The sequence below is a fragment of the Notolabrus celidotus genome, chromosome 11, assembly GCF_009762535.1.
Source record: "Notolabrus celidotus isolate fNotCel1 chromosome 11, fNotCel1.pri, whole genome shotgun sequence".
Classification (NCBI taxonomy): domain Eukaryota; kingdom Metazoa; phylum Chordata; class Actinopteri; order Labriformes; family Labridae; genus Notolabrus; species Notolabrus celidotus.
Window position 1 is genome coordinate 28930424 of NC_048282.1, and position 26035 is coordinate 28956458.

The 26035-nt window shown below is 43.3% G+C and overlaps 1 protein-coding gene across 1 annotated transcript in view; it reads left to right on the plus strand.

Annotated features, from left to right (window-relative positions):
* The window catches only part of camta1a (calmodulin binding transcription activator 1a), a 262194-nt gene that overhangs the window by 229635 nt on the left and 6524 nt on the right, over window positions 1-26035 (plus strand). The window contains exons 7-18 of the mRNA XM_034695093.1: window positions 120-2413; window positions 5041-5167; window positions 5573-5707; window positions 19752-19933; window positions 20119-20315; window positions 20425-20503; window positions 20679-21024; window positions 21122-21597; window positions 23215-23393; window positions 23774-24017; window positions 24854-24925; window positions 25299-25498. Coding sequence (XP_034550984.1) covers window positions 120-2413; window positions 5041-5167; window positions 5573-5707; window positions 19752-19933; window positions 20119-20315; window positions 20425-20503; window positions 20679-21024; window positions 21122-21597; window positions 23215-23393; window positions 23774-24017; window positions 24854-24925; window positions 25299-25498 — 4531 coding nt within the window. The remainder of the gene's footprint in view (window positions 1-119; window positions 2414-5040; window positions 5168-5572; window positions 5708-19751; window positions 19934-20118; window positions 20316-20424; window positions 20504-20678; window positions 21025-21121; window positions 21598-23214; window positions 23394-23773; window positions 24018-24853; window positions 24926-25298; window positions 25499-26035) is intronic.

Consider the following 26035-nt stretch of genomic DNA (forward strand, 5'->3'; position numbering starts at 1 on the left):
GTCCCTGCTGTTAAATAGAAACCTTAGTATATGGAAATCAATTTGATGTATTTATTCTGTATTTGTGCTATTATTGTACTCCTCCATCCATGTCTTTTCCTCTTTCTGTCCTCACACAGGTGCAGGGAGCAGTGTGCACCACAAATGCAACAGCGCCAAACATCGCATCATCTCCCCAAAAGTGGACCCCCGCTCGGGTGGCTACAGCAGCGCTCACTCTGAGGTCCAGAACAACGATGTGTCAGAGGGGAAAACCGAGCACAGCACCCATGGTGGAGGCAAAAGCTCTGGGGGAGGAGGTGGAGGGGGCAGCGCCAGAGAGAAACGCAATGGCAAAGTCCACAAACCTGTCCTGCTCCATCAGAACAGCACAGAGGTGTCGTCCACCAACCAGGTGGAGGTCCCTGACACGACGCAGAACTCCCCTGTCTCCATCAGCAGCGGCCTCAACAGCGATCCAGACATGGCTGACAGCCCCGTGGTCACAGGGATGAGTCATGTGGCCTCGGTAATGTCTGGCCTGTCCCAGAGTGTCTTTATGTCTGAGGTCACTGGAGACCCCGTCTACAGCATGTCTCCCACCGGGGGCCCCAACAGTCACCTGATGGGAGCTGATGCCACCTCACAGGGCATGGTGATGTCTGTGGCCTCTGATCGTCATAAATTTGCCTTCCCTGGTGGAGGAGGAATAGGGGAGCCTGGGACGAATGCAGCAGGAGATAATCTGTCCATGCTGACCTCAGCTGGGGTTTCTGAGGAACTGGTCCTCTCTAGCAGTCTGGACTCTGGAAACCTCAAGATCCCAGAGACCAATATGAACTTTGACCCTGACTGCTTCCTGAATAACCCCAAACAAGGCCAGACGTATGGAGGCAGTGCAATGAAAACAGAGGGCAACTCCTCAACTCCATGTTCCTCGGGTAACACCAACGGTAACCTGCAGCGTTCCCCCCCCATGTCCGACAATAGCTACACCTACAGCTCTGCTTTAGTTAAAAACATCAAGACAGAAGATACGTCTTTTGAACAACAGCTGGCTAAGGAGAGTGGCTACCAGGTGGGGACAGTGAACTGTGGGGGCGGGGTCAATGTATCATCTGGTGCAGCTCCAGGTCCAGGAAACCTTTCTCTGACTGCAGCAGGCTCTCTGCTTCCTTCTGGTGGCGGTCTGAGTCCCAGCACCACCCTGGAGCAGATGGATTTCAGTGCTATAGATGCCAAGCAGGACTATTCCTCTAGTGCGGCAGCAGTGAGCTATGGCCAGGCCATGTCAAGCCCTCACATGCAGCATCAGAATCGGTCTCCCCCTGGCTTCTTCCTCCAAGAAGCCCCTCAGACGGGCCAGGCTCAGCAGGGGAGGTCTGGAATGAACCAGAAAACACACATGATGGAGCACAACTCCCATGACTCTGGAGCTTTCATGGGGCTGCAGGTGGTTAAGAGAGATTCCCCAGGCAGCAATGGACACCTCCACCACCACCAGGCCCACCAGACCCAGCACAGGGCCAACTGTAATGGAGGCTCACCTACTGAGGGACCTAGCCAGGCTAGCTCCCTCCAGCTGCTGCAGTACCAGGGGTCCTTTCCTGGTTTAGGTGCCGAGCATGAGGAGGTGGTTGGTCTGGAGCAACAAGGTGGAGTGAATCCATCTCAAGCAGGAGCCACTGAGAATGGATCAGAGAATTTACTCAAGCCAGGGGACCACATTCAGGGCTGTGGGGCAGGGAATGGAGAGGGAGGAGGCGCAGATCACTACCTGCAACAAGCCCCGGATGGTGGAGGAGGGACAGGAGGTGCAGGAGAAGCAATTCATAATGGAAACAACAGTGATGGTAGTAGTCGCTCCCAGCAGCAACAGCAGCTGCAGCCTCTCCTCCAGGGAACAAACATGGTGCAGGGACTCTACAACACAGTCGGGACCCACCAGGGCCTGGGTGGAGCGGCCAGTAATGGAGGAGCAGGAGGGACAGGCATGGAGATTAGTCTGGATCACTTTGACATCTCTTTTGGGAACCAGTTCTCTGACCTCATTAACGACTTCATCTCAGTGGACGCCAGTGGAACCACCATGTCAGCGGGAGGGACCCTGTATGCTCACCAACTGGTCACATCCCACAGCTCCGATAGTCAGAATGCAGGCAGTGGGGCCTCCCAGCAAGGCCAGGAAGATGGAGGGGCCAGGGGCTCTGGCTACAACCCCTCCGAGCTCTGCCTTCAGCCCTGCTGCAGCCCCCAATCACTGAGTGGGGGGGCTACAGCAGGGGGGAACACAGGAGAGGCGGGCTCATTGTCCTACATGAATGTAGCAGAGGTGGTGTCTGCAGCTGTGGCACAGGGGGCTCTGGGAATGCTTCAGGCCACAGGCCGCCTCTTTATGGTTACTGACTACTCGCCTGAGTGGTCTTACCCTGAGGTGAGACACAGTTTTTAGTTTTTAGTTTTTTGTTTGTTTTTGTTGCATGGCTGTATTTTTAGTGTGACATCATGTTGCAACATTATTACTCTAGAGGGCTCCACTGAACCTCAGAGTCAAATTTGGAGAGCAGTCCAACAGATTTTCATTCAAATTGAATCCTTCTATCTAAAGTACTTGTTTCTATTATAAAAATCCAAGTATAACATGATATAGTAAAAAATTATATAATAACATAAGGAAGTTATTATTATTTTATAACTGTTTATTTTAGTTTTCCACCACTTAACACACATTATCTACACACCACTCACCATCTATACAAAGAAAAAAAAGAAATAAAAAAGAAATAAAAAAGAAATAATAATAATAATAATAATAATAATAATAATAATAATAATTAAAAATTAAAAAAATCATAATAAATAAATAAATAAAATGAAATAAAATAAACATTTGTATATAAATTAAATACATAAGGAACATAAGGAAGTTAATTTGATAACTAAATTGTCCTTTGTGAATATTCAGTTGATTCTACACTTTTTTTTGAAGATGTTCATGGACAGTGAAGATATCTTCACCATTTTCCCCTCTAACAAAATAGCTTTAGTACCCACAGCTTGATTTGGGACATTTAGACTTAAGTTATTTTAATGTTATTTCCCTTGTGTTTTCTTATTAATCATTATTTGTCAGCCTCATTTTCAGAGTAGGGATGCAAAATTCAAGTATTTTCCGTGATCGATTTTTGGAAATGTTAACGATCAATTACTGATTAATCATTGAAAAAAGGAAATGTTTTCCATGTCAAAAACAATGCCAAATGCATTTTTTCCCCTGAATCCAATTTTCCTTCACGACACAATGTACTATATGATTGACAGTATTGAATAGTTATGGATCGTATTGAGGTTTTCAAAATATTAACCATGCTGAATATCAACGTGTGGAGCAGGCTCATAATCTCCGCGGACATACAGTCATAAAAGTGAAGGCTCAGACTTCAACAAGGGAACTGAACAGAAACATATTTCAGGCTCACAGTGTCCAGTTTTCTGTCTACTCGTTCTTATTGAGAAAAGTAAGCATGTGAACGTGGTCAGGTGTCAGCCGGGAGAGCAACCGGGTCATAATCAGTGCAGCGGCGGGGGGAAAAAGCGCTCATGGAGACCTGTCAGCTGCAGCCCCCAGCTGAGTGTCTTTGCTGTATGCAACACCTTCAGTCAGCTGATTCACATTGAAACATGCTTTAAACTTAAAACACCTCCCTGATAGACCACATGATGTTCGTCATATAAAATCGAAACAAAAAACTGTATTCGAGTAAGATCTTAACAATCAATTAATCAATAGTTGATTAATTGTTGACATCCCTATTTCAGAGTAACAGAAAATTGTAATCCTTTTTTTTTTTCAATACAATTCTATAAAGATGAAGAACATTCCAATTCATGAAGTTTCTTTTAATTTATTTTACAGTCCTTTTCTCTAGTGCCTTCCAATTCGATATTTAAGCTAGTGTAAGGAGTTTTGGGCTGGTCATGAACAGACTAATATATGTAGGGATTGCTCTGTATGAGCTACAAAAGCCCAGAAAACCATCAGTGGCAAGATTGATTACTGTGACAGTGCACTGCAGAAACAGCTTTTTTTTTTAAATCATATTTCACTGCAAATATTCACAGTAAGAGAAATGTTTGACTGTCAAAAGAAAAGAGGAACATTATTTCTCTGTCATGTTTGTTAGCCTGCTTACAAATGTACAGGACAAATTCAGCAGAAATAAGAACTTCCTCTTCGTCCACAGGGGGGTGCCAAAAGGACAGAAACAGAAGTTCCTCAAAAAACACTTATAGATTCAAAACTAACATGTAGACAAACTAAAGTTTAGCTCAAATACATACTCATTAGGAACTTAAAAGCACAGCTTTTACTTCACTGGTGACCTGAGGAAAGAGTTAATCCTGCTGCATTCATCTTGGGTCCATTATTTTTCAGCCCTGGAGGCCTTATGAGAAACAGTAAATAGTTTTAACTTAGTAAAGAATGAAAGAATAGTTTTTTGTCTTAAGGCTGCTAAAATCTGGACATTTACAAAAACAAAAACACATTTACAAGAGGATTGTTAGGAGGCTTGCTAGCATGACGAGATGGTGTTGTCATTTTTGATTACTATATCTGTATTATAACATTTAGCATTAGCTTCTTGTCAGAAATCTGAATGTATCAAAACAGGTGAGAGATCCTAAAAAGCAAGAGAATGGCTTCATAATTATAAATACAATTTTGGCCCCTTAAATGGTAACATGTTTTAAATTCTCCTTTTTCACCACTCTCCGTTTATGTAATACACTCTCTTGTCAGTGTATGTTTTCTGTCATCAGTAATACCCCTCTTCCACCTCTTGATGGTAGCATCAGCATTGATTAAGGGTTTTAGAAAAATGGCTGCGTTGAACCGATGCTGCTGCGCCACGAGGTGGCAGCAAAGATCTGTTTCAGGAAGTCAGTTTCCTTTACTTGGTGTTGTTCTTGTCTTTGCACACTAGATGGCGCAGTACAACAGACAATGTTATCCAGGACACTGCATCCTGACCTGACAGGTGTGTTTGCCCCATTTTTCAGGGTGGAGTCAAGGTGCTGATCACTGGGCCCTGGCAGGAAGCCAGCTCAAACTACAGCTGCTTGTTTGACCAGATTTCAGTCCCAGCCTCTCTCATCCAACCAGGGGTGCTGCGCTGCTACTGCCCAGGTAGGACTGGAGATCATTCACACATCCAGATAGGGGGTTCCAGTTTGGCTTAAAGGTTAAACTGCACACCCCATGTACAGAGGCTTCAGTCGTCGTAGTCAGCGGCTCCTAATTTCCTTCTCTATCCGCTGTCTTATCTCCTAGTAAAGGAATTAAATCCCCAAAATAAACCTTAAAAAAGCTGCTGAGGGTAAATTAAACATTAGAAAAGTGTTTACACAAATTGAGTTAGTAGTTTTAATTCATATAAACACTTGAATCCAACTAAATCATCTACTCCAAGTCATTTTAAGTATTTACTCTGGTAGAAAGGCAGAAAATGTAGCTGGTCACAACAACTGAACAGATCTTGTTGCATTTGTTGTTTCTGTGCACTCAGTTGTAATGATCCTCACTCTCCCCCAGCCCATGACACAGGATTGGTGACGCTACAGGTGGCCATCAGTAACCAGATCATCTCCAACTCTGTGGTGTTTGAGTACAAGGCCCGCGCTCTCCCTTCACTGCCATCATCTCAGCACGACTGGCTCTCGCTGGATGGTAAGTTTCTACTCCGTTTTTCATCCGCTTTAAGCTCTTGGTGTGACTCCTTCTCTCTGTCCTCTCTGATTCTTCTGGCTACTTCTGTCCTTAACTTTTCATTGTTCTGTCTGGCTCTGCAATCCTCCTGTGGCTATGTTGATCTTGATTAATGACCTGCTGGAACATGATGTATAACAAGTCTTCTGTTTACAACTTATGAAGTAGCTTTCCCTAGGGCTGAACATGTTTACAATATATTGTTAAAATGCACAGGAAACTGCTAAAGGATCCGTTTTGACTTTTGATTTGTTTTAACATTAATGCATAAAACATGAATCATTCTGCCTGACAAGGAATCTTCCTCACACTTTGAAGGTCTAAGTTTGGTTGAGATTAATGTTGTTCACTCATATATCAGAATGACAGCAGTACAAAGTTGGGACCTTAACAAAATGATAATTTGTTTTAAAAAGAATCTTCTGTCTCTAGCCGTAAGATATGCTGGTTCTAGAGGCCTTCACAGAGATTTATGTTGAGGACTGCTGCTCTGAAGTATGTGTAAAGGCTGTTTAACTAAGTGCAAAGTTGTTGGAACTTAGCTTTGGTGTCAATGTGGCATAGTAATACATCAGGTGTATTGATTGATGTTTATACAATGCACAGGTAGTTATTTTGAGATAAGTTCATTAAAGGTAGGGTATGTGCAGTGGTGGACAGTAACAAAGTAAATTTACTTGACAACAGTACTTAAGTACATTTTTTGAGTATCTGTACTTTACTTGAGTCTAATTTTTGGGGGGAACTTATTACATTTACCCCACTACATTTCTATCAGTGCTCTAGTTATGCACTACTTTTGCTTTGAGGTCAGCTCATGAATTTCCTTCTCTTTCCTGAAATCTGATCACTAAGACTGTAAACTGTGTTTGTGTAGTTCTGTTTGTCGCAGTGGTTTTCAAATTTCACTCAGATCAGGCAGTTCATTTAGAAGTGGAAATGATGGCTATAATTCTCCACCTGAGCAACCATGGTCATATCTTCAGAAGTTTTTGAAATGAAGAATGATACATATCGTTTGAAATGTTCTCCTTGTTTCCCACTCTGCCCAAATGACAAAAAATCACTGTCCAACCTGAGAAAGCATGTTGAGCTATATGTTTCATTCCAGATGAACATTTCAAACTAAGGTGTCTGTGCTTGGAGTAACTTTTTATTCCATGGTATAGTTTTTAGAGATTTCAAGTAATGGTTTCTAAATAAACATGATGTAACAGAATTAATCCTATGTATTCTTGACTGCACTCATGTATTTTTCAAAATACAATGTTTTTTAGATTTGTTAAGAAGTACTTTGAATACTTAAGTATTTTTAAAAGCAAGTACTCCAGTACTTTAACTCAAGTAATAATCTGACAGAACAACTTTCACTTGTATTGGAGTAATATTTGACCTGGAGGATCTATACTTTGACTTAAGTAATGAAGCTGTGTACTTTGTCCACCACTGGGTATGCGATACCTAAAAGAAGCTGGTGAATGTTTGAAATCAGCTGCAAAACAATTACAGCCCTCTCTCCAGTGCACCTTCAGAAACTCTGGCCTCAGAATCCTCCTGGGCAACATCTCTCAACAAGTTTTCCTCAATCAGGGAGGCAGTTTTTTTTCTCTCTAATGCTGAAACTGACTTCCTTGTGGATAAGTACTTGGTAGAGGGAGAGCATCTGGCAAAGGTGTGAGTGTACTGCACAAACTCTACATAATTGGCTGAAATCATGTTTTGGCACTTGATTCATGTCACTTTCCCCCAATTACAAAACCAGGGCTTTGAATGATGGAAAGATTCAACACAAGCATAGAATGCACAACCAGAAAAATGTGGCAAATGTTTGCTTGATTTGCAAATGGTGCAATGGATTACAATTCCAAACCCTATCTTTACATTTTCTGATTTATAGGTTGTTTTTTCTTTGGGTAAGCTCTGAATGAGGGTCATATCATCTTGTACAATAGCAGAGCTTGTGAGAGATTGTGTTTGCAGCAGGACAAAAGTAGTGACAGAGGTTTTAACAATCAATGGTTGTATTGCTTTGTGTTTTCCCCTTCCAGTAAAGTATCTTTTGTAGATCAGGGCAGTAGATGTCTCCTACAACAATAGATGCTGCAGGGTTGGCAAATTTCCATTCTGTTTAGATTCATATCAAGTGAGTCAGAAGACTGCATGTTCACCAGAATGTAATGAGTATGTAAGTCATTGTGTGTGTGCGTGTGTGAATGTCTGTGTGTGCGTGTATGTGTGTGTGCTGTAAGGGAAGCACTGCTGCAGTGCTCGCGCATTGACAGGATAAAGTAGGGCACGGCGAAGCTCAGGCTCACAGGACAGCTGCATTGCAGACGGCCCTTGAGGGAGTGGGAGTGAGTAATCGAGCGCTGGCGGCTCCCATACACGGCAGTACCAGTGGATCCCTCCGCCATTCATACCCTACTGCCTCACTGGCCCATTCACAGAACCAGTTAAGGAGGAGCTGACTGTCTCAGGGAAAACGCAGCCCACCCTATTACCTTACTTATCTTAACCCCTTACCTGCCAACTCCCACTGTGTTGTTTCACTGTAAGCTCTTGTCTCCTTGTTTAGGAAGACAGTGACATTGAAAGAAATCTTTTAACTTTGAAAGAGAGATTTTGCCTTTGCTAATGTTTGGCTTGATTTTAGCTTCAATTATATGTTCTATCCAGCTATCCGGGTACTGATTTAGACTTTTTTTTTCTTGCAAAGGGAAGACAAAATACTGTCAAAGCAGGTTAAAAAATCTGATAAGTAAAAATGACATGCCACAGAGTAGAGGTCATGTGATCATGCTAAAGATTGTACAATTTAAGGATACATTTTTGTTTGCATTCTCTTACAACTGCTGATACAACTCATGATAATTTTGTTGAGCTGATTTAGCACTAGGTGACTTTTCCTGTGCATCTTTATCTGTATGTGTAAGGGTTAATCTTGCCACAAGGAATGGAAAGGATAGACTCTGATGAAAAGTTGAAGTGTGCCAATAACACATGATGGGTTGAATGACCAGCAGTTTCAGGACCACCTCACTGTGGACAGCAAATTAAACTCCATGTGCCACTGACTTTTTTTTCACTACCTTTAACGACAGAGATATTCAATGTCCACTTTGATATTTATTATATAGTATGTATTTCAGAATTCAGACAGGATGTAGCCTATTTAATTGATTATGTCCGGAGTCTTAATGCACAACAGGAAAGAAAAGAGGCATGCACATGTGACTGAATAATGATAGGTCGCCTTGAGTTCCCCCACTTTCAAAATAATAATGTGCCAAGATTCATGATATTTGACGTGACTGTACACACCCGGGCTACTTAACCCCCTAAACTCAGTCACCTGATTAATTACAGGCTGCTGACATTACGTGCCAGACGTGCAACATTTAGTCTGCAGCGGTGTGTGCTACACGGCTTTGTGAGTTTGCTCTTCCACGGAAGACTCACTGTGCTATGATGTGCTAATGGCACAGCTGCCTGCCTGCCTTGATTTGTCATAATGCAGAGTGGGGGAAGGGGCGCTTTTCTCTGCAGCACTGCAGGTACGGCGCCATGGGCAGGACAGAGAAAGCTGCCGGAGCTGCAGAACCCCTCATCGTCCGCAACCTATAAGCCCCCCTTAGCTCTGATCCCACGACCCGATCCAGGAAGGTTCGCAAGGGGTCTGCCAAACATTACAACCCCCGCATACAGACTGTTAGTGGTGAGGGGGGAGACTGTAGTATACTGACTCTGAGTCTGACTCCACCGGCGTGACAAACGGCAGACCGTGCACACACTGCAGGAGCGGAGGAGTGGGCGTGTTTGGGTAAACATGGTAAACTACCGCAAACAGAGCAAGATTGAGTTTCAGAGGAAAGCAAGACTGGGGAGCATGCGAGTCCAATCGCCTTTTAAACCGACTTTCTCTGTGAGACTGTGCTGGCGGAAATTCAACCGAATGAACATGCGTCGAGCAGAGTATATTCTCATCAATAACAATGCTTAAATCATCAGATTTGCATGCAACATACAGCAGGAATAACGAAATTAGGTGCGTAATTTAAGGAGCAGGATAACAGCGCGCGGACACGGGAATTAAGGTGTCTGTTTACCGGCGGCACGTGCGTAACGCGTCTCCTCGCAGCGGTGTTTTGTCATTTTACTGCAGGCTGCTGGGATAGCAGCGACTACTAGAAACACAAGGAAAAGTGTGCATGTGTGTGAGGTGAAACAAGTAAAGGAGGAGGAGGAGGGGGCTATTAGAGGAGGAAGAGTAGTGAGTGGTCTTCCTCTCCTCTCTCTTTCCCTCTCTCTTTCCCTCTCTCTCTCTCTCTCTCCTCACGTCGCTCTCTTCTCTCACTTTGTTCTATTGTTGACGAGTGCTCTGTTGAGATTGAGATTCAGGCTACACCAAGGATTTATATCTTTTATTGTTTCTCCGTGTAACACCATGCAGTAGCCTGGTAGCTGGCCGTCAGACTGTGGAGGCTAAACTGCAATTTGAGTGCTTTCTTTGGTTGGACTTCATGGGGTCAGGATGCCAGTGAATGACACCTGCGTCTCCTAAAAGACAAAAGGGGCAGTATTTTTTTTGCTTTGAGGTGGACTCTACCCATGGAAAATAAAATAGAAGGTTAGCAGCGTTAAGTTCAACCTATGGCTGTAGTGCTGTGCTGTGTTTGTGTTGTGTTTGTGTTGTGTTTGGGCTGTTTTCTCATATTCTGTGCGGCGGGTCTCGTGTGTGCCTTAAGAAGTTGGAGTTACACACGCTGCATGCTGACTTAATGTGGGAAAAATGTAGCACAAGTTTCAGAGTATACATGTGCTGCTGTAGAGTTTGAAAGGAAAGGTATCTCTCTCTCTCTCTCTCTCGACCACATGCTTTTCTCCAAGTGTTTCATGTGACTCTGCTTCATTGCAGAGCACAGGAGAGTTGACGTTTATAGTAGCTTACTCCTGTTTCACGACAAGACTTCTCAAGATGCCTTCAAAGACACCCAATATCAGCTTTCTGAATAAGAGAGGGAATTAACTTTAAACTCTTTCAATACTTGCTACTTTTAGAAAAAAGAGATGTAACATGTGAGGGATATATCATGACTGTTTCTTTATGTTGTTTTATCTGTTGAATATTTAGTCAAGCTATCCAAAGCTTGTGTTTTTAGACTGCCAGCTGCCAGTGCTGTTTCACGTGTTGTTCAAAGTGTGATAGTTGCTCTAGCGCATTAGAGGGTTGTCGCATCCATGTGTGCTTCTCGTGTTATCGGGGTCGACGGTGAGATCTGCTCATGATGTTGTCCCGTAGTTCAGATATCAGTCAGGGCTGACCTTTTCCAACATAGGAGATAAAATGCGGCAAAATACAACAACACGTTGCCACCGTAATCCAAAGTGTGTGTGTGCGCGCATGTGTGTGTACTGCTGCCTCAGAGCGTTTCAGCACCACAGATCTGTGGACAGCGACTCTAGTCAAACCTCGGTTAGTCCCCAAACTTTGCTTTGATTCAGCGCTCGCCAGACTAAGACAGTAAAACAAATACAGATGTACAAACATGTACCTGTTGCTCATCTTTGAAGTTGAATATGTTCTTTTATATAAGATGTGAAAAAGGAATGAATGTGCACAACCCAATAAAACAAAGTCCACATGTCATTTTGAATGTCTTTTTTAAAAAAAGTTGCAGGAACCACCTTAATGCCAATGTCCAATACTTGAATCTATATAGGTCTGAGTCATATGCAATATCTAAACCTGCTAGTTTGTGTCAACTCCAGTGAAAAGTTGTTTACTCAGTGTAGTTGGCAGCTGTTAGAAGACTTCTATGTTGTTTTTACTTCATTAAACTATCAACCAAAAAGTAGCAGCATTAGCAGTACAGTAAGACTTGTGGTAGTTGTGTGCTTGTTAGCATTGCTGGAGTAAAAATATTAGCCAATATGCTTATATTTTGAGCCCTAAATCAGTTCATCTATCTATCTATCTATCTATCTATCTATCTATCTATCTATCTATCTATCTATCTATCTATCTATCTATCTATCTATCTATCTATCTATCTATCTGACACTAGTTTTTAGTAATACAAGCAATACAGTGGTGGTATCATAACAAATATTAGCAGCATATTAATTATTAAGTGTATTTTGTTACTGTAACAGCGTCTAATAGAAGTACAAACAGGAGTAAAGTGAATATATTTTCATTTTATTATATAACATATTTTATTATTATATTCATCCACTAAATTTGCACTCTGGCTTAGGCTAATTCATTCATTTATTTATATCTTAAAAGTACTTCTATACCTTTCTTTGTACTAATAGTATTTTTATTTTTATTTAGAATTTTTAAGGATAGTTTTGAGGTTTATGTATTTATTGTCCTTACTGTCTTGTTGTTAAGTACCAGTGTTCCATTCACCACGTCAAATTCCTTGTGTGTGCAAGCTCACTTGGAAATAAAGATTTCTTGACTTAAATGTAGTAGTTCTAGTAGCAGCACTGATGTGTGTATTGTTACGGCTGGCTCGAATGCCGAACATAATAAGCGACACAACACAAAAGGGTTAGGTTGATTAATTGTATTTTATTTTGAAAATAACTGAAGACTTGAAAACAAACCACTGAGGTGCTGCTGCTGCTGCCAAGTGGGGAGTGAGAGTGAGTGGTTACTGAGGACCTGCCTAAATAGGCTCTGGCTAATTGACCTCAGCTGCAGGTGAATCACTAATAATCACCACAGGAAGCTCTGACACTAAACATGACACAACCCTGAAGTAACACCTAAAGGTGATGGATGACCACAGACAAGAGGTTTTTAAAGAGACAGGTACAATTTAAGAGAAACATTCATTTGGAGAGAGTTCAATTTTCTAGCTGTTTGTGTACAGTTGTATAATAGTCACGTGATAACATCTATCCTCTTGAAGCTTGCAGTGTCATTTGTAGTTTCTGGCAGGACTGTCAAGTTAAAGCTTTAAGTCTCACAGCTATCATTTGTGGTTTGCGTTAGGGTTACATTAGGTTATGCATCAGTCAAACTCTGTCTATTCTTTGTTTTGAAATATTTATGATACTGTTTACATCTCTGCAAACAGGTCATAGCCTGCAAACCACAAGGGAATTTTTCTTTATTTAAAGCAAATTAGACATTCTATCAATAATACAATCCAGGGAAAGTGCTGCTTTGTGTTATCTTGCAAGGTTTGCTTTGATTTTACAGAGCATTATGCTAATTTGCCTATCAAATTCAGGTCTAGTTTCCAGTCATGCTGTGCAGCTGTAATCATCTAAGTTATCATAAGACCAAGTTTAAGTAGAGGCAGTGATATGAATAGTCTCAAACCAAGCATGCATTGTATCATAAATTATAATCAAAGAGCTTGAAGCCACTGCTCACTCTTCTGTTGTCCCTGCTTGTAAATTACAATTGTTCCTACAATATAATTAGCCACAGGAGGATCTCCAATATGTGACAACAAATGAAATATTATTTCAATGTTAGAAGATTTAGAGAAATGCTGAACTAGCCAATATCTCTGAGAATGCATTTAGCCTCCTGTTTTTGACTTTCTATCAATTCAAGCTGAGATGTCCTGTCCCCTGGGTTGCTGAGTTTCATATTGGATTGACTCATCTGTGGAGTTATTTCTCCCCTCATCTCTCATTTGCACTCTTGCCTGCAGCTTACGTGTCAGGCAGCATATAGTTATTTATGCAAATAAGAGGCTAATGATATGTACTTCTTACCGTATCCATGGAACATCTTTAAAACAAAATCCCTCTACCCTGTTCTCCAAGACAAAAAGCCGATACTGAATTACTCTATTAGTGCGATAGCAGGTGACAGTAAATCCCTATGGTGTGCACTCTTGGCATTTTACCTTCAATGTGACACAATGAGTCTATTCAGCATTCAGACTGAACTCATATTGACCTATATAGCTGGACCAATTCCTGTAGGTTAAGAGCAGCTTCACCTTTGTAGCAGAACAAAAGAGTATCAGTCAGGCATTGCAACCTTTGTTTTTGGTTATTAAACTGCTGTGTACCGTTGAGGATGAATTCTCTGTGGATGCAGCAGTAACAGAAATGTGTTCAACTGCACAGAAGCCCTCTCAATAGGGATGGAACAATAACAAAGTCCCACGACAGACATGATAATACGTAGATAACAAGTCCATGATACGATATTTGCTGCAATGATTTAAAAGGAAGGACAAACGAAGACTTGGGGAAAAAAGGCATTTATTTATACGTTATCTCCAGTGTTTTTACTAACCTTCTGACTTCTTCATGGTTGACCTCATAAAATGTCCATAGGTCTTTAGCTGTATATTCAGCAATACATCTTGTGATGTCTTGAGGAAGTGAAGCTGTCTTTGTTCCTTTACAGTCTTTTGGCTTGGCTGGATTTTTTTCCTCACATCTACTCAAATCTTTTTGGGTTGATGATTCGCCAAGTGGCTTCTTATATTACTTGTATTCCCCTAACGTGGAGGTCACCACAGTTAGAAGGTTTACGCATATTTTTTTGTTTAGCCATCATATTTTTCTCAAAATCCATCCAAAAGTCAGATTAAAAAGTCGTTGAAGCATCCACAATTCAAAATTGTCTCTCTGTTCTCCCTAGCCACTAAAGCCAGAGTCCGTAATTTTTGCTGTACTAGGCAGGGAGCAGAGTGCAAAGGATGATGGGCCAATAGTCTCCACTTCCTTCCACTTTGCTCCACTGTGGCCAAAACAAAACTATATTTCTTACCCTATCATTTCACACCATAGCAGGTAACCATACATTTTTTATATATATCGTGAAATTGACGATATTGTTACCTCCCCACCTCTCAATATTGATTTCTCCATGTGCTGCTGTTGTTGTATATCAGTACTTGCAAGGTAGGGTTTATAGTTTTGGATTCAACTGACTGGCTTAGCTGGTGTTTCGTGTTCTGAAATGAAAAAATTGACTGAGCTAATTGACTTATATGTGATTGCTGTTTGGTTGCATTCTCAAATAGTTGTGCACGAGACCCGTAAAGTTGTAGAATTATTTGCGCACAAGTTTACAAACTATGGTGCTGATCAGACAGAAAATGCAAGAAATGAAAAAATCATGTGAATGTGAATTCATTGGTCTGTTTTTGTGTGTTAGCCTTGGGGCAGATTGATGACCTGTCCAGGGTGAACCTCGCTTCTTGCTCCGCCCACTCATGACCCTGAACAGAATAAGTCGTATAGTAGATGGACAGATATATGCTGTCTTAAAATAGATTTGATTTCATAATAACAGATTTCAGTAGAGAAAGATATATCTATTACCAACTATTTTATTTTTCCACTGAAGAGAATAAAACAGAAGAAAACATAGTAATAGACGGAAGGAAGCTAAAACCAGTCATTAGACTATGTCAAAGTAAAGATGGTCTTTGATCAACAGTCAGCCATGTGTTCCAGCCGTGAGGGCTGCTGCCAGATGGCCTGGCCCCTTCCCCTGCATGGTCACAAATACCAGCCTCTGTCAGTCAGCTCACACACAGGCCCAGAGGGAGGCTGCCCTCCGCTCTCTCTGCTGACTTACACGTGAGAAGTTGACTGTCTGCAGAGAGCTAATGAGGTCCGGCCCCAAACTTGATTGGCGTGAACACAAGCAGAGGTTCAGGAGTGAGGATTAAAGATGTCCCTCCACACTCTGTTGGAGTTTCACTATATTAATAACTCTACTCCTGCCTTCTCATCTCTCCTCACCCTTGACCTTTCTCTACCTGTGACCCTCCCTGCTGTCTTCTTCCTCCCTCAGCCTGTTCTCACTCCCTCTGAGCTCTGCTGGGTATCAATAAACAGCACTGTCCTTCCTTCCTCTAACCGTCTGTATATCAGCGTGTCTCAGGGGGAGCTGCTGCTTTGTCCCATAAAGAGACCGATCACACAGGGCTGAGCTGAAGTTGTGTGTGTTAAAATCCCATGCACATCTTAAAGGTCCTCTGCTCTGCTTGACACGAGAGTCTTTAAAATAAGGCTGATAAAAAGCAACAGCAGAGCTATTATAAGATTACAGTCATCACACACTCAGGAATAATACTAACTCTGCAGAGATCAGGCACTCGTGTTATCATGTAGAAAGTATGCTGCAGCACTTTGGCTATGGATTTTGTGCAGAGGTGACTTCCCCATGGGGCCTTTTTTCTTAATCTGTACACAGGACCATGTCCTGAGCCAGTGTCTGATCAAGTTCCAACATGACAACACTTGTAATTTATCCTAATGAGCATCAGTCCCACAGCAAGGGACAAAATTACTCATTTGGGTTATAGGTTATACAAGTTCAAGACCTCTGGTAGCAGAGTTTAATTAGGTGTTTTTTTCACAGTCTTGATGCGTAGGCTGCTTTTTATAGCAGAACCAACTGTTGCTTTATTAAAAGGCCAGAAGTGAGGAGGTTTCCTTTCCCTTCAGGCTGTTGTCCCAGAGGTGAGAGGTTTCCCTCTCACTTCTAAGAGGAGACAAGTCAGGTTCTCATTTAGCAACGTGTTTACAGTAATTTGAAAGACTTAGCTCTAATTAATGTACCAGATTGTACAGAGAACAGTCCTCCACTCTTAATCATGTTAGCTTTTCGCATTATAATAAGTCTCTGAATACACATCCTAAGACTTCACGGTGCAACCTAAAAGAAGATTCGGGTACAATGATGTCAAAGAAAATCTATGAAGCAGAAAGATTAATGTAGGTTTTCAATGAAGAATGTGAAGATTTTACCCTCTTTTCATATTTGTTGTACCCAAACAAGTGAGGAACACTGACAAAGGACCAAATCCTGCAAGGAGAAACATCACAAAAAGCAAAGGGGAAGTGTAGATTAAATTGTCCTAAATAAGGAAAATGGACTTAGCCTGTATTTAGAAGGCATATTTGTGTCATGACAACTGGAAGATTACACTTTCATAGACTTACCAACTCTCATCAGACTGTTCTATATGTAATAAATAGTGTTCTACCTCGTTTTGTGCCCATGTTTTTAAAAATAGCATGTCACAGTCTGCTCTAAATGTGTGAGAGTGACCACGTCTGCCGCCACACACCGTCACAAGGGAGTAAACCAGAGAAGTGGGAGGGCGTCTGCCGCGTCACCGTGTTGTTGCAGTTCTGTTTGGCTGCTCCCCTTCCAGGTCTCCTCCCTCTGCCCTCCCACTCGTCTCCCCCCCTCCCCATCCTCCCTCTGCAGTGGACGTGCATCGCATTTGGAGCAGCAGGCAGCAGGTGGAGATGACATCATCTGCACTGCAGCACACTGCAGCACTGGGTCTGAACAAAGACATGTCAGCCTACTGCTAACTATCCCCCCTCTCGCTTGCTCTCTCTCCTTCCCTCTGTATACGTCTCCCCCCTTACCATGTCAGCCAAATATGGGAGAATGGGGGGGGGGGCACAGTTGTGTATATGAGCAGGTTATAGTGCTGTGACCTATCTCACTCCTCTGACTCCCCTCATGACACAAGCACTCCGTATCGGAGAAGTCTTCACCTCGCAAGTCACTGTGTTGATACAGGGTGAAGATGGATCCCGCAAACACTGCTGATCTGACAGCGGGCCCATGAGGACAGGGATCGAACTCAAGACCTTACTGTTGTTCTCTGAGTCCATTATTCACAGTGCAGCATGTTGTCACTAAGAGCAGTAATTTAGCAGCCGGTGACGTGTTATTCTGTGCAATGATCGCACTTAATTGACCTCTTTTCTTGTGGCTTATAGGAGGTCTGACTGTGACATTCACTCTCCACAGAGCCCTCAGCCGTGACTGCCAAGATACCGTAAAGCGCAAATGTCACCGGGTCGTGCTGTGAAGACTCCCCACTCGGAATCATTAGGTCCCTACCTGCAACGTGAAAAGCGAGTAGGCCGAGTTCACAAAAGCACAGGACAGAAGATTTATGGACTCCATTTTTTCATTGTTTGCCTTTGTCGCTCCGTTTTTCCTTCTTTCCCTTTTCTTTTTTTTTTTTTTTTTTTTTTTGCTGGAGTCCTTCTCCTCCCCTTCATCAATAAGCCAATAGCACGCAGACAGACCATACACACACACAGCCATGTTCCTGTCGCCTAGTTACCGCTCAGCAGCAGGTTGCCACAGAAACGGCCTCATAGTGGCTAAATGGGGAATGCTAATGCAGTCTTCTATACTCCCTGCTGCAGTGGGCTCTCTGTGCGCCCATCCCATCTCGCTGTCTGTACACGGCATACTTTGCGTGCATGATTATGTGTGTAGTGAAATGCGTGTGTGCATGCACCTTCACACTTATAGGTGTTGATGGGTGTCTCATAATCTTACATAAACTTATGGCAACAGGTTTGAATTACAGTGTTTTTGTGCTGATGAAATTTGTTTGCTGTAGGATTATTGGCTCAGTGGTAGAGTGGGTCGCCTCTCAATTAAAAGGTTGGCGGTTTGAACCCTTGGCTCCTGCAGCCAACATGTCAATGTGTCTTTGGATAAGAACCCTGAGTTGCTCCTGATGGCATCACCATCAGTTTGTGAAGATGTGTGTGAATGTGATTAGTACTGATGGCTGGCAGGGCACTTTACATAATAGCCTCTTTTATCAGTGTGAAAGGGTAAATGTAGTGTGAAAGTAATTTGAGTAGTGTGATGACTAGAAAAGCGCAACATAAGTTATTTAGTAATCAAAACTGGCTGCACCCTGTCTGTTTTTGTTTGTTTCATTTGATGAAATACAGCCCATAGCCTCAAACATCTCTCGCTCTGCCCTCTCCATTGTTATTGGATAAACCAGTATGTCTCTGACACCCTTCGCCTTGCCTGAAAGGCTGTCACAGCCTCAGCGGACAGTTGATTTACAATGTAGGGTCTTCAGCTGATTGGACTCACCTAAGCCCTTGGACTTTATAAATTGGCTCGTGTGTTTACTCTTCTTTTCCGCAACTGGCATCTGCTCTCCATCATCGTCTTTGTATTGTCTTACGATTTGTGTCGACCATAAATTTGACGAATTACACTTCTTTGATCGGCATCTCTTAAATCAAATCTCTCCTTGACGCATTCTCTCTGCCAGTTTTTTGATGAATGGAGAAAACATGAACCTATTTTTGCTGTTGGGAAAAAAAAAACTTACCAAAAATACATATTCCTCTAAGACGGTGAAACCTGAGCGCAAACAACCCAAAAGTCTCCACTGGCTGTCACAGAGCACAAAGCAGAAGCTGCCTCCTAAACAGCATACAATACTCTGAGGTCTTATACACCTCCATTCATCTTAATGTATGGAAAACAGGGTTTTTCAAGGACTCCAGAGAAGTGTAAGTCGTGATTGATTCTGTACTTACAGCTTCTAAGTCCTCCCACTATACAGACACATGGAACGGGGGCGGGCTGTGACTCCATGGCCATAATAGTATGTACTTAATCAGCTGGAGAGGGCCTTCAGCTCTGCATTCCCCCCAGGAGCGTGTCTGAGGCCCTTTGTGAAAGAGTGGACACATTAAACTTGCCCCCACTCTCTGGCTGATCGTTTAACCTGGATTAGACTGCCAGGGCTGAGTTTGAGCAGTGCAGGAGAGACGGGGAGGCTGGGGTTTAGTGACGGCAGCCATTAGCAGATGATGGATGTGGCTTTAGAGGTAATTTTAGTAAAGCCAATTGTTTTTGATGAAGTTAATGATTGATGCTATTGTTTTCACTCACATTATGGGGAGATTCATTATGATTATGGGGGCTTTGTGTCACATCTGAAAGCAGGATATTAACATCAGCTCTGCAGTATCTCAAGAATATACTCGTGGTTTGGTGCAAAATAATTGCATGCCTCAGTGAGTTAAGTTCCGCGACTCAGAGCAACATATTTGGTGCAACTTGTGGTGCATAATGTGCAATCATTTGTCTTGTCAGAACACAGGGTTTTTTGTGCAAGTAATAGCAATGACAAGACATTTCTTTTCCCCCTGCATGCTGGACGTTCTTTGTGTGCTGACATGATCCCCTTGTGTCCCACTGTTTGCCCAGATAACCAATTCAGAATGTCTATCCTGGAGCGCTTGGAGCAGATGGAGAGAAGGATGGCGGAGATGGCCAGCCACCAGCAGCCGAGCGGTGCAGGGAGTGGCGGTGCTGGGGGAGGAACAGGGGGAGGAGGTGGGGGAGGCGGTGGAGGAGGTGGAGGGGGAGGCACCAACAGCCAGTCACAGGTAAAAAGACACGTCACGCTGCTCACATGTTGTGTATGCATCATTCTAACATGTGACAGGACAAATCAAGCACCATGTTTTTCTCGTTCTGTTGATTGACGCCGAACAGAATAGAGTTTTTCATTGTTCTTGTTTACCAAGCATTTACAACAACAATTAACGATTTCCTCTCTTGGATATGGGAGTGTGTATCTGGCCAGCTGCAGGCAAGCAGCTCCTTCGAGAGCCGCGTCGTTGTGGTCTGCGAGAAGATGATGAGCAGAGCTTGCTGGGCCAAGTCCAAACATTTAATCCACTCCAAGACCTTTCGTGGCATGACACTCCTCCACCTGGCTGCAGGCCAGGGCTACGCCACCCTCATCCAGACACTTATCAAGTGGCGGTGAGCACAAAATACTCTGCATGCCATATAATGGGGCTTTGGTTTGTAATTAGTGTGCCCCACAGTAAAAAGATGTGAGACACTAATCGTTTCCTCTCTTCCTGTCCAGCACCAAGCATGCTGATAGTATTGATCTGGAGTTAGAAGTGGACCCTCTCAATGTAGATCACTTCTCCTGCACGCCTCTGGTAAGAGAGCTGGAGTTAACCTGTCCTAGATTGTGTGATCTGTGGAGAGCTTGATCAGTTTGATAGTCTTGTCTAATGAAGCTTATCTATTGGAGCTTTTAATTTCCTTTAAAAACTTAATAATTAAACACATTTGTCTCTCCATTCTCTTTTCTATCATCCATCTGTTTCCCAGATGTGGGCTTGTGCGTTGGGTCACCTGGAGGCAGCAGTGGTCCTCTATAAATGGGACAGACGTGCACTAGCTATCCCAGATTCTCTAGGCAGATTACCCCTCTCTATTGCCCGCTCTCGTGGCCACACCAAACTGGCTGAATGTCTGGAGCAGCTACAAAGAGAAGAGCAGCAGCCACCAGCCCCTCTACCACCCACAACCCGCATGTCTTTCTCCCCGGCCCCTGACACCCCCACCACAGACAGCTGGATGGTCAGCTGGGCAAATAACAGTGTTGTAGCACCCAGCGGCAAGAAAGGGGGTCCTGCCACCACAACTACCACATCCAGCACGAGCCTCAATCCAGGTCTGTACAGCTCTTTTTTTATGTCCGTCTTCTTATGTACATTTGAAGGACAACTAGTAAATCTGATGCTGACTGCTCTGTTGCGTGTTTTCTGTAGATTTGAGACGGCCGAGGTCAGAACCCTCCAACTATTACAGTAGTGAGGGCCAAAGAGATCTCCCACTAGCTAAAAAACACAAGCCCAACCCAGAACTGTTTCAAACTCGGCCCGACAAGGCCATGTCTGTTCCTCTGAGCCTGGAGCAGCAACAGCTCCACAAGCTGTCCTCTAGCCCCAAGAGCCTGTCCTCAGAGGGCCTAAGCTCAGACAAGGGCCTGTCCACGGGAGGCAACACAGGGTCGACCAGATGGAGCTCCAGAGACAGTTTCTCCAGCAGCGGCCTGGGGAGGAAAGCGCTGGGGGTCAGTGGAAGCAGCAGCCTGGGGAAGGAGAAGTTGGTCAACCGGTTACGACAGAGGGAACAACTCGGCATGTTGGTGATGGCAGACAGAGAAATGGCTGATGCAGAATTGTTATCCTATCGGGAAGATCTGGAGAATCAGGACTGTCTCACGCAGATGGATGACCTGCAGGTGAGAATACGACAGCTGTGGACTTGGTTAGCTGAAGGTGCAAACTTGGCTCTGGTGCAGGAAATGAAATGCTACGAAAAATAATCAATCAATCAATCTTTCTTTATATAGCGCCATATCACAACAAACGTTATCTCAAGACTCTTTACGAACAGAGCAGGTCTAGACCATACTCAATGTTCAATTATTAACAAAGACCCAACATCAAGACAGGATAAGATCCAGTCCCATCTTACAGACAGGACTCAGTCTGATCTCATCTTAATCCACCATAAGCAGAGCACTTTGCAGCATTTAACAAGTTACAGTGGCAAGGACAAACTTCCTTTAACAGGCAGAAACCTCCAGCAGGACCAGACTCATGTTTGACAGACATCTGCTGAGACCGAGTTGGGGTTGGAAAGAGGGATGCAGGAGATGAAGAAAGAGAGAAAGATGATAGTGGTGAGACAGATAGTAGTAGTTGTAGCAGCAACTGGAGTCTGGAATGTCCACAGCAGCAGGTTGTATACGGCAGCGACTCAGAGGAACCTACGAGAGAAGGGAGCTCAGGGACTCCAGAAAGGTCTATGGTTAGTAACTTTAATGGGCAGGGAGAGGGGATCCCAGTGTGTCAGTTACTCCTGCAGTCTAAGTCTATACCAGCATTACTAAGAGCTGGTCCAAACCTGAGCCAGCTCTAACTATAAGCTTTATCATAAAGGAAAGTTTTAAGCCTGCTCTTAAACGTAGAGAGGGCGTATGCCTCCCGGACCCTGATTGGTAGATGATTCCAAGGACAGGTGCCTGATAACTGAGGGCTCGACCTCCAATACTATATTTAGAGACTTTAGGTACAACGAGCATGCCTGCATGTTGTGAGTGCAGTGTTCTAGAGGAGTAATGAGGCACGATGAGCTCTTTAAGATGCAAAGGTGGCTGACCATTAACAGCTTTATAGGTCAGAATAATGTTGATTTAAGACCAGCATCTTGGGATCACAACATAATGTATCTTCATTCAGAGGCTATAGAAAAACTTCACGCATGGGGTAGAGGGAAATCTGACTTCTGACTGTCTCTTCATAAAATATAGTTTGTGAAAATTGGCACAAAAAAAATCATATCTAAAAAATAGTAAAGGAATATCAGAGGTAGGAGGGAGTATGGGACATTTTAGCACAGCTTTGATAAATGGCATACATAAACTACAATGTAACCAGTTGTATATAGAGCATAGCAAGCTTCATATATTCAGATATCAGTTGAATCTCCGCCTTCTGCACTGGGTAGGTGGTGTACACCAGGCCAACCTGGCACTCTGTCGATGACCATCACTGCATATAAACTCTCTCTATTGATCCACTTCCATAGCCAAGGGATCCCTCCAGTCATCCATCTCCGTGTAACAACTGCCCTAACAGATGTATTGCCGGATTAGAAATTTTGGCCTCCAACCTGATCACTCTCATCATTATGATCCCGTCCACTGACTCCTGAGCTAGAATTTGTCACAGGGCCAAACAATTAAAGTCTCTGTGCACGTTAGGGCCCTAAAGTAGGGAATCAGTCAACTGTATGACGTGCTAAATAGTGCTCGATCCTCCCTTCACTCGTGTTTGTGTGTTCCAACAAACAGGTAAACATGATGACTCTGGCTGAGCACATAATTGAAGCAACACCGGAGAGAATCAAAAGAGAGAACTTCAGTGCGGCAGACTCTGGACCCTTGGACACATCAGGGGTCAGCAACACGATGAACTGGCTGGCCAACTACCTGGGTGATGTGGAACAGCTGCCGAGCATCATACATCTACGGTGAGGAGCTCAATGGAGCAAGCAACAGCATATATATGTAAATTGTGCAGCCCACGTCTAGGTGTGTATGAATTCTGTGTGTCCCTCAGACTAGAGAGAGAAAAACCCTCCAATCCTTTTTTTTCTTGCTTGCTCTCTAGCTTAGACAAAGATTCTTCTTCTAAGTCCTGAGTTTAGTGGAGGGGATGGAGACCTGAAACATGTCTTATGATCAAAGCTTCTGAGGCTTAGTGTAGGGTTGGAAGAGTCAAGTCAGATACTTGGTAGCAAGACAGTGGAGAGAAAATATGCGATTATAAACTTCAATGTTTTCAACCTACTCTAAGCATGGAATTGAGGGGTTGAAATAAAGTAATGTTTTTATCATCTTCTCTCCTCAGATCTCTGTACAATGAACCCCTGACCCCATCGTCAAATCCCAGCCTCAGTCCTGGGGGGTCCCCACTGAGGGAGGGGCCCTTGGAAAGATCAACGCTCCCCTCCCCGGCTGACTGGAGTGAGTTCATCAATGCCTCCAACAGCAAGGTGGAGCGAGATCTGGCCCAACTGACCCTGTCAGATCCTGAGCAGAGAGAGCTGTATGAAGCCGCCCGACTAGTCCAAACTGCCTTCCGCAAGTACAAGGTACAGGCCTGGCACTCAGGTGCCAAATGCTGAGTGTTCTGCAGCCTGCAGTCACAGGGCTGCACTGTTAGGAATGGATTAAGAAGGGTTTTTTTCTGTCTTCTTTTAGGAGAGTTGTTGATGAGACTACTTTTATTTGGTTCCAAGCTATTAGGAGCTCTTTTTTGCAGTAAAGTTCAGGGTCCTGTTGATTGATATCTTTGGTCTGGGGGTAAACTGTTCCTTATCATAATATATAATCATATTTTCTATCTCTACCTCTGTCTCATTTTCTGTTCCTGTGCTCATATACACATTACAACAAAAATACAAATATATCCAAAGATGTCCCTGTGGTTTCAGCATGGGAAGGTGCCTTGAGCAGAGCATGGCCTTGCTTAGAAAACGACTGCACTGTCCCCTGTATCCCTGCTCCAATTAGATATAATTAAGCTTTCTTCTGCACAATTTGTCTCTCTTCTCTTTTCTAGTTAGCTGTATGGAGCCTGCTTCTGCCTGTCTTTAACTAGCTCTCTACACACCAGTCTTTCCCCCCCTTCCCTGTCCCATTCCTCAACTCACTCTCCACCTCCAGCTACTCCAAATGAGTTGTCATATTACAAACTGTTTGCTGTTGTTTACAGTCATTTGTTATGCCTGTCTGCCAGCTGAAGCCAAGGTGGACCCATGGCTCTCTGGCACACAACAGTCACGCTGGGGCCAGTTTGCCAGCTGTGGATTATGCCGGGTTCACCAGGAGGTCCACGGAGGACACTTGACAGAGACACCGATGTCCTGTGTGGCAAAATAAAGGTTTCACCGTGACCTCTGACCTGTCTCACTTTACTCTCCTACAGGGACGGCCGCTCCGAGAGCAACAGGAAGTAGCTGCTGCTGTTATTCAACGTTGTTACAAGAAATACAAACAGGTAGGCATCACCAAGGCACTGAAGCTTTTTTTTATGTCACATCTAGTAAGAATGAGAATATATCATACTCCTTCAGGAGGAAAATATCTACACAAGTTAAAAATCTAATTACTCTTTAACACTTATTGACCTCAGCTGAGTTTTTTCAGATTAAAGAGCATGTTAGTGCAACATTCATAATCTCTCTCTGTTTCTGTTTACAAGCTAACATGGATAGCCTTGAAGGTAAATGTTTCTCACTACCAGCTGCAGAATTATTTGCCAAAAGCTGCCTTGTTTTCCTCTCCGACAGTGCGACAGCCATATCACTAAGCAGATGAAGCATTCATAAACTGCAACGTGTGACATTCTGTTTTGGTTCTCGTTGACACAGTATGCACTTTATAAGAAGATGACGCAGGCCGCCATCCTTATCCAGAGTAAATTCCGCAGCTACCACGAACAGAAGAAGTTTCAGCAGAGCAGGAGGGCTGCCGTGCTCATTCAGCAATACTACCGCAGCTACAAAGAGTTTGGCAGGCTGAAGCCCCACCACCGCGGGGCTGCTGCTGCCCTGGTGCAGCACAAACTGAGGTAGGCATAGGGCCATATAGTCAGGAGATGATACGGGAATATACTGACAGAGTGGTTGAAAGAATGAGTCATAGAGGGAGATAATACACCGATTTTACTCATAGTTAATGAAATTAGGGTCAGGTGAATGATCAATGGAGTGTGTAGATGAGAAGTTAAAGCAGTACATCAATGATCAATGGATGTATGCAGAGATATCAAAGGTGCCTTTATGCAGCAAGAAGCACTGCGGTCACTTTATATTGACATAATAAATTGAATAAATTCTGACTTCAACATTTTATCTTTTCACAAATATTCAAACAAATCATTACAAGCTTACATGCTTTTTTCATATATATATTTGTAAGAGTGCAAAGACCGTAAACATGCTAGACATTAAAGAGAACACAAAGAAAACTGTGCTGCAGAACATCAATCAATCAAAAGTATCAGGTATTATCTAGAAAGGCATTACATAACTTAAACAATGAAAAGAAACAAAAGGGAAAAAATGTATAATTAAAATAGAATATAGTTTTTTAAAAGGAAAAGAAA